The sequence below is a fragment of the Rhea americana genome, unplaced genomic scaffold (genome assembly GCF_003343005.1).
Source record: "Rhea americana isolate MKP2758 unplaced genomic scaffold, rheAme1 scaffold_674, whole genome shotgun sequence".
Lineage (NCBI taxonomy): Eukaryota > Metazoa > Chordata > Aves > Rheiformes > Rheidae > Rhea > Rhea americana.
Genome location: NW_028186839.1, coordinates 1,808 through 14,404, shown reverse-complemented (window position 1 = coordinate 14,404; position 12,597 = coordinate 1,808). Strand labels below are relative to the sequence as shown.

Below are 12,597 nucleotides of genomic sequence, written 5' to 3'. Positions count from 1 at the left end.
TTCTCAGCTCAGGCTTTAAATCTGCTTTCAAGGCACCTACATATTTTCACTCTGGAAATCTGTAATAAATTCTGAGTTGCTATGTCTATTTTACAGTACTGATCAGCTGCCAGTGTGCAAGTTGCCCGCCTGGTATCACAAGAGGTAAGAATCTGATTTATTAAATCTGAGAGGACACAGAGAGACTGTGATTTCTGCATGGCTGAGTGAGCAGTCACTGTTTCACCCTATATTCAAACCCAGTGTTAGTACAGTAGATTGCTGGTGGTATGCCCATAGTTGAAAGGTTTTCAAGCGTCTGAGTTTGAAGCCTTTGGCCACTGATGGCAGACCAGAAAATCCTCATGGGGATATTCTTTTTCCTGCTTAACTGATTTAACAGAGTGAGGTATGCTGGCTTTAAGTCTTTGACATGGCAGAACTAGAACTGGACAGAGATTGGCAAAGGATGGAAAAGTAAAAAATTGTACATTTTATCTGAGAAAATATGAATTAATAAATTATTTGAGCATATGGACCTGTTAACCATCTTTGAAAGATGCCAAAACTCTCTTTGATACTCATTTTCTTACTCCAGACAAAAAGATTTATTAGCTGATGAACAGAAGGAATCTTTATTTAACTAACATAGCTAGAGAATTTTCAAGCCTAGTGGGCTAAACTTCACTACCTACATATTTATTAAAGCCTGTAAAGAAATATCCTTATTTTATTAAACTTCTGAGAACATATCTATTCCTATATTTTTAAAAAAGTCGGTGTTTCAACTGTTTATTTGGGAGCTTAATACAGGCATTGAAATTCCAGTTTCTATACTTGAATTTTATTTCAGCACAAATTGGAACTTTGGGCCTGAAATTATTTTAGACATTGTACTGAAGAATGACAGATGTATAAGCAAATTGAATTACGGTTATTAAAAAGTAGTACAAACTACCCTTTCCTATCCACTTAGAATTTCATTAGCATAATTCATTCATTTCCCAGTCACCACTGTGGATAATAAGTAAATGCTCCACAGAATGAATGTTTTCAAGACTTTGTAGTCTCCTGAACTCAAGTTTATCAGAAATATTTCTGTGCTGTCATTTTTTTTAACAAAAATGCTCCATTTGCATTTCCATTTCTAATGATCACGTGATGTGCTCAGCCACTTCATTCTCAACTTACACAGTATTCCTAAAAGAGCCAAACTAGCAGTCGTGAAATGTCATTAAAAGCTGCTCTCCTAAAAGTTTGAAAACATAGATCACTTCAATACAAAACTCTTACAACTTTCTAAACTGATATAAAATTTACGTTCTCCAGCTGGCTTACATTAGCAGTTCCAAATATTAGACTCAGAGCAAGAAGAGAAACTACCACCCAGGATATAAAATGTTTCTAGATCTTATAAAATAGATTGAAATACTCAATGTCACCTTGTTCTTCCCCATTAGACACTTCTGCTGACGTACCTTCAGTAAAGTGCAGACATGGCCTCTGCAGACTCTGAGATGGCTGTCTTCGGGGAGGCAGCTCCCTACCTCCGAAAGTCAGAAAAGGAGAGAATCGAGGCCCAGAACAAGCCTTTTGATGCTAAGACATCAGTCTTTGTGGCTCATCCTAAGGAGTCCTTTGTGAAAGGGWCAATCCAGAGCAGGGAAGGAGGGAAGGTCACTGTCAAGACTGAAGCAGGAGAGGTGAGTGCAAAGCAAGCTTCAGAGCAGAATTTAATTCCCACTCYGAGCGCTTACCTGACACGCATGGCTCTTTCATTTCCTTGGCAGACTCTGACTGTGAAGGAAGATCARRTCTTYTCCATGAACCCTCCCAAATATGATAAAATTGAGGACATGGCCATGATGACCCACCTCCATGAACCTGCTGTGCTGTATAACCTCAAAGAGCGTTATGCAGCCTGGATGATCTACGTAAGTACCAGCAGCAGTCTTCCTGCAAGCAGCTGGGAAGAACTGCTGCAAGTGGAAGCCAATGTTCTGTCTCTTTTCCTCACAGACCTACTCGGGTCTCTTCTGTGTCACTGTCAACCCCTACAAGTGGCTGCCAGTGTACAACCCGGAGGTGGTGTTGGCCTAYCGRGGCAAAAAGCGCCAGGAGGCCCCTCCCCACATCTTCTCCATCTCTGACAACGCCTATCAGTTCATGCTAACTGGTGAGGAATATTATGCAATCATAAAGTCTTGTGGAAAATATAAGGCTTGTTTTATAAAATATTGTGTATGTTCAGAAATGCAAACCTCATCACGAACCTTTATTTTAGCAGTTATCATTGCTGCTACTCTGAAAGAAACATAGCTCTGTTCTAAATATTTTTAAATATTTAGCTGATAGCATAAAGCTAAGGACACTGAAAAGTTCATGGTTAAGAATAATTAATGGGAAAACTTGTGTCAGATGAAACAAAAGTTCTCCTCTACTCATTACTTTGGTCTGAACACTCGTCTAATTATCACAGGTATTGAAAATCACATATATTGAAAAATATAATTCAGTTCTCTAAATAGTGCACTGTAGCTTAAGTTCTTTGTGTCTTGGCTTCATGAAGACTTAGATTACGAAAAGCAAATGATCTGATTTCAAGTGTTCTTCTGATATTTGCAACTTATTTGTAAAGAACAACAGCAGAATTCTTATACCACCAAGAAATCATGACAAATGTTTGCATTTCTAATTAGCTGTTGTTAATTATTATGGATTTATTTCTTCTTAGGTATGAAAGTCAGGGAACTGGAACAGAATAGGATTCTGTACACAGAATTTGCCATATGGGGAAGGGAATCAGTGATCTGATGTCCACGCATCTGCAGTTTCGTAACTGCATAGTGATCTAACTGAACATCACAGAGTGATAATGTTGACTCTATTAAAAAAAAAGCCTTAAAAATTAGGAAAATAGAATGATCATGTAAATGTTTTTTTTTCTCTTTCCGCATTTTTTTCTCTCAGCTGCTGAAGCAGGATTATTAATTACAAATAGGAATTTAGCATTTCATTTTCAATTTCCTTCGTTCTTCCTGTTCTTGATCACAAACTTTAAAAACAGATGTGCAAAGACAAAAATACACCAAAAACGAAATAAATTGCATCAAGAAAACAATTAAAACAGAAAATCCTGAAATAGTTAATATATTTACTCACTCTGGAAAGAATTCATTCTTTTGTATTCATTGGTGAGACGGAAAAAGAAGGAGAATAAGAGGCTTGTTCAAATATTTCCAGCATTGGTAAAATCTCTAGATTTCCAGGAACCAGAGGTTAYCCAGAAAAGAACATTTATAAGAAAAGCTGGAGTGGAGGAGAAATAAGAATTTTATACACTGTCAAAATCAGTCTCAATTACTTTGTTACGTGCATTTACTTAATAAGAGAGAAACAGACTGCTTAATGAAAAAAGAATACCCTRAAAAGCTATTCTGAAGTGATACCTCCRTTGATCCAGCTGATATTACATGTGGTCCTAGTAGGAACATCAAAATCACCTGCCGGAATTTCCAGGGATTTTCACTACTTTCTGTCCTGYCCCTTCTGGAAGCCTCTGTTCATATTTCCCTCACAGTGTTTAAGTTCCTTATTATTCATGAGCACTGCCTATTGTCCCTTTGTTTCTGTCTCTTTCACAGATCGTGAGAATCAGTCAATCCTCATCACGTACGTACATTGCCTRCTCGGGTTCCTGTTGGGTTGCTCTGTGCCAGGGGAGCTGCTGCCTGACCATACGCTCTCTGCTTCTCTCTCTGGCTTCACAGCGGAGAATCCGGTGCCGGGAAGACTGTGAACACAAAGCGTGTCATCCAGTACTTTGCAACAATTGCAGCTAGCGGGGAGAAGAAGAAGGAGGAGCAGGCGGGCAAAATGCAGGTAAATCAATAGGTACTGCCTTGAAGGAATGCTGTTTAATGTTCTTGATATGATTTTTGACAATGATAACCAGGAATCCTGATCATGTTGCAGGGAACGCTTGAGGATCAAATCATCAGCGCCAAYCCCCTGCTGGAGGCCTTTGGAAATGCCAAGACCGTGAGGAACGACAACTCCTCACGCTTTGTGAGTTGTTGCTTTGGCCAAAATCTCTCCCTCTYTTTGCAAGAGTAACGATGGGCCTTGTGCTGTTCCCACCAAAGCAGACGGCAGTGGAATGCAGCTAGGCTGGAATGCTGCTTTTTTCCCTCAACAGGGCAAATTCATCAGAATCCACTTTGGGGCCACCGGSAAACTGGCTTCTGCTGACATTGAAACCTGTAAGAGACTTCCCTCATATCACCATGTTCCMTCCTGCCTTCCTGCTCTGTGCATGCTCCTGTGTGTAACTCTTTCTCTCTTCCTTGCCAGACCTGTTGGAAAAGTCCAGAGTCACTTTCCAGCTCAAGGCAGAAAGGAGCTACCACATATTTTATCAGATCACCTCCAACAAGAAGCCAGAGTTAATAGGTAGGAAGGATTAACAATTTTTTTTGGAGGAAGATCWCTGAGCAATGGTTAACTACWTTGCATAGACAGTAAAATCCAAYCCAAGATCATCTGTTCTTYTCYAGAAATGCTCCTCATTACCACCAATCCGTATGACTTCCCTTTTGTGAGTCAAGGTGAGATCACTGTTCCCAGTATTGATGACAAGGAGGAGCTGATGGCTACAGATGTAAGTAACATACAAAAAGGCCATCTGGTGGATAGGTGACGTAGTATGCATACATTTTACTTTACTGATTCTGTTACCAGAGTGCCATTGACATCCTGGGCTTCACTCCTGATGAAAAGACCGCCATTTACAAGCTGACAGGGGCTGTCATGCACTACGGGAACTTGAAGTTCAAGCAGAAACAACGAGAGGAGCAGGCAGAGCCGGATGGCACAGAAGGTATTATTTAACTCAATAACTAACATTTCTGTAAGTTATCCTGTGGATCAAAGACATAGTGTTAATCACCAAAAGTTGGTCTTAGGTGGACATTGGGATCCCAAGGGAAACAATAAGCCAGAACACATKTTAACAAATTTCAATAAATATAATGCTGAACACTGCAGATTCTTAGAGAATAGCTGAGGATCGAAAATCTCTGATCACATAAATTCTTCGTTTTTCTTTTTGTTCCAATATTTAGTTGCTGACAAGGCTGCCTACCTGATGGGTCTGAACTCAGCTGACATGCTCAAGGCCCTGTGCTTCCCCCGAGTAAAGGTTGGAAATGAGTATGTGACCAAAGGTCAGACTGTGCAACAGGTAAGAAACATGTGGTAACCTAAAACTATGCTTTGAATTAACATCTCAGTGACTCACCTCCACTCTGCTTGGTAACTACAGACCTCTCCCTATGCTTTAGGTGCACAATGCTGTAGGTGCTCTTGCAAAGGCTGTCTATGAAAGGATGTTCTTGTGGATGGTTGTTCGCATCAACCAGCAGCTGGATACCAAACAACCCAGACAGTACTTCATTGGTGTCCTGGACATTGCTGGCTTTGAGATCTTTGATGTAAGGAACAAAAACTTAGTAGCAGTTACTTGGAAGTGATAGCTGGCTGTTATGACAATTCTGAAATATTTTTAATGAAGAATTAATATTATCTCATAATTGTTTGCCTTTTAAAAAAACTTTATAGTAAAGAATGACTTTTCAAAGGACTTGTCTTGCAGCAATAGACTCATTTTGTAGATGTGCACACTCAAAAGTACAGAATGGCCCAAGCAGAAGAATTATTTGGCTTAAATGATCAAACACAAGATAGTATAAATACATATATATCACAATAGGCCTAACATGCTGTACTTTTTTTCTCCTATAATTTGATTTTAGATGATGCAGGAAATACATTTCATGTTCATACTTATTTCAAAGAGAAGAAATTCCTATGAACAATGAATTTGATGCATTTTTGTGTTTCGTTATGTAGACACAAAATACACTGAAGAAATGCAAAGACTTGACAGTGAAACTGAGATAACTGAAATCCTTATTTTTAAAGGAAAAAGAGTTGCATCTTGCAAATATGAATCTTTCTCATTTTGTTTCACAGTTCAACAGCTTTGAACAGCTCTGCATCAACTTCACCAATGAGAAACTGCAACAGTTCTTCAACCACCACATGTTTGTGCTGGAGCAAGAGGAGTACAAGAAGGAGGGAATTGAATGGACGTTCATTGACTTTGGAATGGACCTGGCTGCCTGCATTGAGCTYATTGAGAAGGTATCCTTTCTTGTCATTAGGTGTGCAGGAATTCTATGATTCTATAATAGCTTTGCCTCATTTCTCAAAGGGCTTTCCCATGTTTCTGTCCAAACATTCAGCTTTTCCTATTCAAGATACCTTGCCCTGTAGTTTATTTTATCTGTGAATGGAGACAWAAGAAGGTTTCACACAGCTTTATGATAGCAGCTCTGTACTAATCGCTTTTCAAGGGCCAAAWGATTGTTAAACTCCAAATAACAGTATTCTTTCAAAACAGTTAGAATCAGTCACCAGTTTAGAGTCTCTTCCTCATCTTCCAGCTCTAACAGACTTAGGCTTATATAGCGGAACATCTGTAGCTTTGTAAAATAAACATAAAAAATGGATACGCATAACTCTCAGCTAACAATTACACATCCTTTGACTGTATCAATGAGAAGGTGGTCATATTGCACAAGGTATGCAATATGCAGAGGCTGGCAGGATGGTAAGAAATTAGAATCACAGAATCACAGAAGTTCAGAAGCACCTCTAGAGACTATCTAGGCCAACTCCCTTCCTCAGAGCAGGATTAGCTAGAGCAGGTTGCTCAGGACTGTGTCCAGTCAGGAGTTGAGCATCTTCAGTGACGGATTCTGAACAGACTCTGTGGGCAACCTGTTCCAAAGTATGACTGCCTTCTCAGAAAAACATTTTCTCTTATGTGTGAATGGAATTCCCTGTATTTTAATTTATGCCCATTGACTTTCCTCCTGATACTGGATATCATGGAGAAGAGTCTGACTACTCCTTCTTTACTCTCACTCATCAAATATTTATACATATTGACAAGATTCCACTGAGGCATCTCTTCTTGAGGCTAAATAATCCCAGCTCTCTCAGCCTCTCCTCATCTACCAAGATGTTCTTATCCTTTAGTGACCCTTCCCTGGGCTCACTCCAGCAGGTCTGTTTCCCACTTATACTGGGGAGCCTTGAACTGGACATAACACTACAGATGTGGCCTCACCATAGCTGATTAGAGGCAAAGGATCACCTTCCTCAACCTGCAAGCAATACTCTTCCTAACGCAGCCCAGGATGTGTAGGCCTTCTTTATCAGAAAGGTGCTTTGCTGGCTTATGCTCAACTTTTGATAAGACATCTGTGTGTGCTGTGAGGCCCAGATAAGAAGGTTTTGCCTACATTTTATGAAGAAGGTTCTTGAAAAAAACTAAATGAATTTCTATTAATCATTATGACTTATCTGGAGCTAAAACAGATAGATATCAACATGTTTAATCTCACTTATTAGCAGAAAACAGATAGAATAATAATATTTTCTGATGTGTATCTCAGCCTGCGCTCCTCCACTCTGCCTAAGTGATGGCCACATTGTCCTGAAGGCTAATTTGCAATTTGTCCCTCTTGTTCATTTCTTCCAGCCCATGGGCATCTTCTCCATCCTGGAAGAGGAGTGCATGTTCCCCAAGGCAACTGACACCTCTTTCAAGAACAAGCTCTATGACCAGCATCTGGGCAAGTCCAGCAACTTCCAGAAACCCAAGCCTACTAAAGGAAAGACTGAAGCTCATTTCTCCCTCATACACTATGCTGGCACAGTGGACTACAACATCACTGGTTGGCTTGAGAAGAACAAAGATCCTCTGAACGAAACCGTCATTGGGYTGTACCAGAAATCATCTCTGAAAACACTGGCCTTACTSTTTGCCAACTATGGTGGAGCAGAAGCAGGTCAATTCTATGCAGCATATATTTTACAAAAGGGAATCATTAAAGGCAAAARCAAAAATATAAAACCTGTTTAATATGTTTTCAATTTTGCAGAGGCTAGTGCTGGTGGTGGCAAAAAGGGCGGTAAGAAGAAGGGTTCTTCTTTCCAGACTGTCTCCGCTCTTTTCCGGGTATAGTATCTCTTGCTAAGATAAGGAGTAACCACACCATTTAAAATGGCTAGTCTTTCTTTTTGCTTACTTKTGTAAAAAGACCCCACATTTCTTGGGTCATATTTTAATACAGAATAAAAGCATTGTAACTTATTTAAGCTCCATTATATTGAAAACAAAACCTATTCTTTTGTCCACTTCTCCTGGAACAATGTCATAAAGAAAATGTCTAAAATACTCTTAAAAGATACAGATTCCCTCATGATGCCTGTCTGTATTTCAGAGCCTTATATTGTCCTATAACAACATTGTTCCTGCCACTGATCTGGAGAATAAGCTGTTTGCTCCATGAATTTTTCTATTTTTTATCCATGACCCAGGGACCAATCTCATATGTCTGAAATACYCCCACATCTTAGGATACAGATTTTTAAGATGTCAGATACCTGGTGGTTCTTTCTTAAAACTAGGTCTTGCTACCTGGCTGTTACATACACTTCTTCCACGTGAATTATCTAATATCCCTTGAGGGTATTTATTAGCATATTTACCTTTTGCTTGGGGCTCCCTTCTTGATATAGACTAATTCTTCCTACTGGGCTGCTGTTATATGATCCTCGATCACCTGATCCAGCCCCTAGACAGTGCTCTGAAACAGAACATGGGCAAGTCTTTATATGTCCCAGGAAAAATAACCATAGCTGTAACAGCCTTTCCCATGCAAGTGGGAAATTATTGTCAGCATGTATCATTCAAAAAGAATGCAATAAGCCTGCGTTTAATATCATAAGACTTTCAGGAGTAATGTTATAGGAAAAAAGTTATTTGTTTTAATTAAGTTGCATTTTTGTTATGTTTTCAAACTTTCTCCCACTACTCCACTGATCTAGGCTTGATGTGAGATCTACTGACTGCTAATTTAGGTACCCTGAACTCTCCTCTGGAGGCACCTATGTGTCTCCATTAACTATAGAGACTAACTACTTTGAAATATATTTAATAGAGAATAATTATAATCCAAGACTGGATTATAATTTACTTRCTTTAGATAGCCAAAATCTAGACATATAAACTAGACATGTAAGACTCMGCTTGTCATTTGTGCTCCTTTTTCTTGTAATGGGGAGAAATAGGAAGGCACTACATAGTGTGATCCATATGATGTACTTTAGGTGACTACCTTAGTATGCTTTGAACTGCCTCACAGAGGTACCTATTTATCTCCCTGGCTACATCTAGTGGAAGATGGATGTCATTTCTAATGAACATGTTCAGCTAGACTAAGCCAGCTCCTCAGTCTAATTCTACACAAAATATAGTGAAATGTCATATAAGTGTATGTTGAGGGTACAATATTTCCCACTGATTAAACAGCAGAACTTTATTCTTTAATTTAATAATAATAACGTTCTGTGGAATGTAGGAAAAATGGGTGCAGCTGGCACCATTTCAGGATTTTGCAAACTAATYTTTATCTAGTTTCTCATTCCAGAGGGCTTGATGCTTACAGTGGAACTAACATTTGCTAATATAAACTTCTGTTAATGATTCTCCCAGGAAAATTTAAACAAGCTGATGACTAATCTGCGAAGCACTCACCCCCATTTTGTACGCTGCATCATCCCAAATGAAACAAAAACACCTGGTAAGAGACTCATGTACAGAATGTTTTCAGTATGGTGGAGCTCTTCCTCTCTGTACTACAGAATATAGTATTCATGTGTGCTCTCAACTGTTAGGTGCCATGGAGCATGAACTGGTGCTGCACCAGCTGCGGTGCAATGGTGTGCTGGAAGGGATCAGAATTTGCAGGAAAGGATTTCCCAACAGAGTCCTGTATGCAGATTTTAAACAAAGGTCAGACTGCTCCCCCTTACTGGGTCATTTTGGCCATGTTAGTACCTTGCGGAATCTAAGCACATTCATCTATGATGATTAAAGCCATCTGTAAAGTTTAGATTTAGCAGCTGTTTATAATGTTCTCTAAAGTTCTTAGAACCTTCTTGTAGCGTATCAGCCAACTTGTTTTCATCAATAGATCTTTCTATATTCTGTTTTCTCCCCTCAGATACAAAGTATTAAATGCAAGTGCTATTCCAGAAGGACAGTTCATTGACAGCAAAAAAGCTTGTGAGAAACTTCTGGGATCAATTGATATAGACCACACTCAATATAAATTTGGCCACACCAAGGTACCAGAGCTGTTTGTTTAAATAATCTCTGTTTTTGGTTTGTATAGCTTGAGAATGATACTCAAATTCTCAAGGCAGCCTGTGAAATGACCAAATAATATACTCACAACAAATAAAAATGAGTATATTTTTGACTCATACTTCATTAAAACTGTGGAATTCATTGCCCTGGAATCTTAGGATGATCCTGTTGTAGGATTCCTAGTTTAAGACAAAGTTGTAGAATAAAAGAACCAAGGGCTAATAAAAACAAAGGCATAAGGTCTGGCTCATATGGTTCATAAATTGCAGGTTACTGGAAGCATAGGGATATCACTACATGCTTTCTTACAACTTTTGCTCTATTTCTTAACTTCCCATATTATCTGCTTCCAGATAATATGGAACTGGCTACACAGAAGGATGATCTGATATACTGTATCTATTTTATGTTCCTTTCTAAGGTGTTCTTCAAAGCTGGACTGGTAGGTCTCCTGGAGGAGATGAGAGATGAAAAGCTGGCACAGCTCATCACTCGCACACAGGCCAGATGCAGGGGTTTCCTGATGAGGGTGGAGTACCAGAAAATGGTGGAGAGGAGGTAGACATTTCTTCAAATTAGGCTCAGTGTACTTGGCTTACTGGGTCATCAGTGTCTAAATATTTCATATTCTTTTGAATTACCTTTCAGAGAGTCCATCTTCTGCATCCAGTACAACATTCGTGCATTCATGAATGTCAAGCACTGGYCCTGGATGAAGCTGTTCTTCAAAATCAAGCCCCTGCTGAAGAGTGCAGAATCTGAAAAGGAGATGGCCAATATGAAACAAGAGTTTGAGAAAACTAAGGAAGAGCTTGCAAAGTCTGAGGCAAAGAGGAAGGAGCTGGAGGAGAAAATGGTGAAGCTGGTGCAGGAAAAGAACGATCTGCAGCTGCAAGTGCAGGCTGTGAGTACTACCAGWGTGCCTGATAGGAAGTGAATTGTGATGATAAGGCTTCTATGTAGAACTACATTTTCAGAAGACACGTAGTAACTATGATTTTAATTCAATTCTATAGTATTTCATGAAGTGGGGCTTTWAAAAATTTAATGAATTTGCAGTGAGGACTGTCAGGAGATTGTGGTCAAGGCATCACAAGAACATCTTTATCCAATGGGTTAGACTTTTCCAGGATGGTTCCTGAGAATTCTGTCGTTTACCTTCAGTAAAACTGCACCAGATAGAACAAGAAACTCTTTACTTTCAGGTAGTATAAGTTTTGTTTTTCTAGGCTAGGTTTTCATCTCTCTCCAATACTGGTATTTCCCTTCTTATATGATTAGGAATCCTTAGGAAAAGATAGAAGGGCATATCTTTATTTCCTTTATTCTCTACTAAACATGACAATTTRCTTCTTTCCAGCAGAGGTGGCAGCCTACCTGTTAGGGACAGTATTGTGTTAGGATTCTGAACATAAAGCTAATTGAGAGGAAAGAGAATTTAATCTTCTCACTCACCATCCTGAAACACTCAGGAGCATGAATYGAAATCAYTGCATGATACAGGGTGTTGTAATGCTGTGATTTCTAAATTAAATCATTCGTAGACTCAACTACTTCCACAAAATAATACTGTGCAATCYATGTGACGTAGGTAAGGTTGAGCRGTCCCCTTATTAAAGCATCTGGACTGTAAAAATATTAWAAAATGTGTTCACTGCTAAAATTGTCATTTTTCTGTCATAGTTTATCTACTAGACTTACTAGTCTACTGGTCTAGTAGACTACCAGACTACTGGTCTTTCTCGCCTTACTTTTTATTACAAAATTGCTATCCAGGATTCTAAAAGATAAAGCTAAGAATCTCAGCATCCCCTAGAAGACATATCCAGAAAAAAACATATTTTCCCAACAGGAAGCTGATGCTCTGGCTGATGCTGAGGAAAGATGTGACCAGCTGATCAAAACCAAAATCCAGCTGGAAGCCAAAGTTAAGGAAGTGACAGAAAGAGCAGAGGATGAGGAGGAAATCAATGCTGAGCTGACAGCCAAGAAGAGGAAACTGGAGGACGAATGCTCGGAGCTGAAGAAAGATATAGATGACTTGGAGTTAACGCTGGCCAAAGTTGAGAAGGAAAAACATGCCACCGAAAACAAGGTATAATGCACAAGATGTTGCTCTCATGCCAGAAAAGAATTCAGTGTTGTTACGTTAAAAGTTATAAACAATACTTTTCATCTACCCTTGCTCCCTGCTCACAGGTGAAAAACCTCACTGAGGAGATGGCAGCCCTRGACGAGACCATTGTCAAGCTGACAAAAGAGAAGAAAGCCCTCCAAGAGGCCCACCAGCAGACTCTGGATGACCTGCAGGCGGAAGAGGACAAAGTCAATAC

General features: G+C 39.4%; 1 protein-coding gene across 1 annotated transcript in view; it reads left to right on the top strand.

The window, feature by feature from the left end:
• Positions 1-1,475: 1,475 nt before the first annotated feature.
• Positions 1,476-12,597, top strand: part of LOC146586605 (myosin heavy chain, skeletal muscle, adult-like) — a gene marked incomplete at its 3' end in the record, with an annotated part of 12,923 nt that continues 1,801 nt past the window's right edge. Inside the window, exons 1-22 of the mRNA XM_085321002.1 lie at positions 1,476-1,682; positions 1,770-1,913; positions 1,999-2,155; positions 3,624-3,651; positions 3,750-3,861; positions 3,955-4,047; positions 4,178-4,241; positions 4,333-4,431; positions 4,536-4,639; positions 4,720-4,858; positions 5,103-5,221; positions 5,322-5,471; positions 6,013-6,183; positions 7,589-7,898; positions 7,992-8,068; positions 9,608-9,695; positions 9,790-9,907; positions 10,119-10,242; positions 10,686-10,822; positions 10,913-11,168; positions 12,117-12,359; positions 12,464-12,589. Of these exons, the coding sequence (XP_085177128.1) occupies positions 1,476-1,682; positions 1,770-1,913; positions 1,999-2,155; positions 3,624-3,651; positions 3,750-3,861; positions 3,955-4,047; positions 4,178-4,241; positions 4,333-4,431; positions 4,536-4,639; positions 4,720-4,858; positions 5,103-5,221; positions 5,322-5,471; positions 6,013-6,183; positions 7,589-7,898; positions 7,992-8,068; positions 9,608-9,695; positions 9,790-9,907; positions 10,119-10,242; positions 10,686-10,822; positions 10,913-11,168; positions 12,117-12,359; positions 12,464-12,589 (3,066 nt within the window). The remainder of the gene's footprint in view (positions 1,683-1,769; positions 1,914-1,998; positions 2,156-3,623; positions 3,652-3,749; positions 3,862-3,954; positions 4,048-4,177; positions 4,242-4,332; positions 4,432-4,535; positions 4,640-4,719; positions 4,859-5,102; positions 5,222-5,321; positions 5,472-6,012; positions 6,184-7,588; positions 7,899-7,991; positions 8,069-9,607; positions 9,696-9,789; positions 9,908-10,118; positions 10,243-10,685; positions 10,823-10,912; positions 11,169-12,116; positions 12,360-12,463; positions 12,590-12,597) is intronic.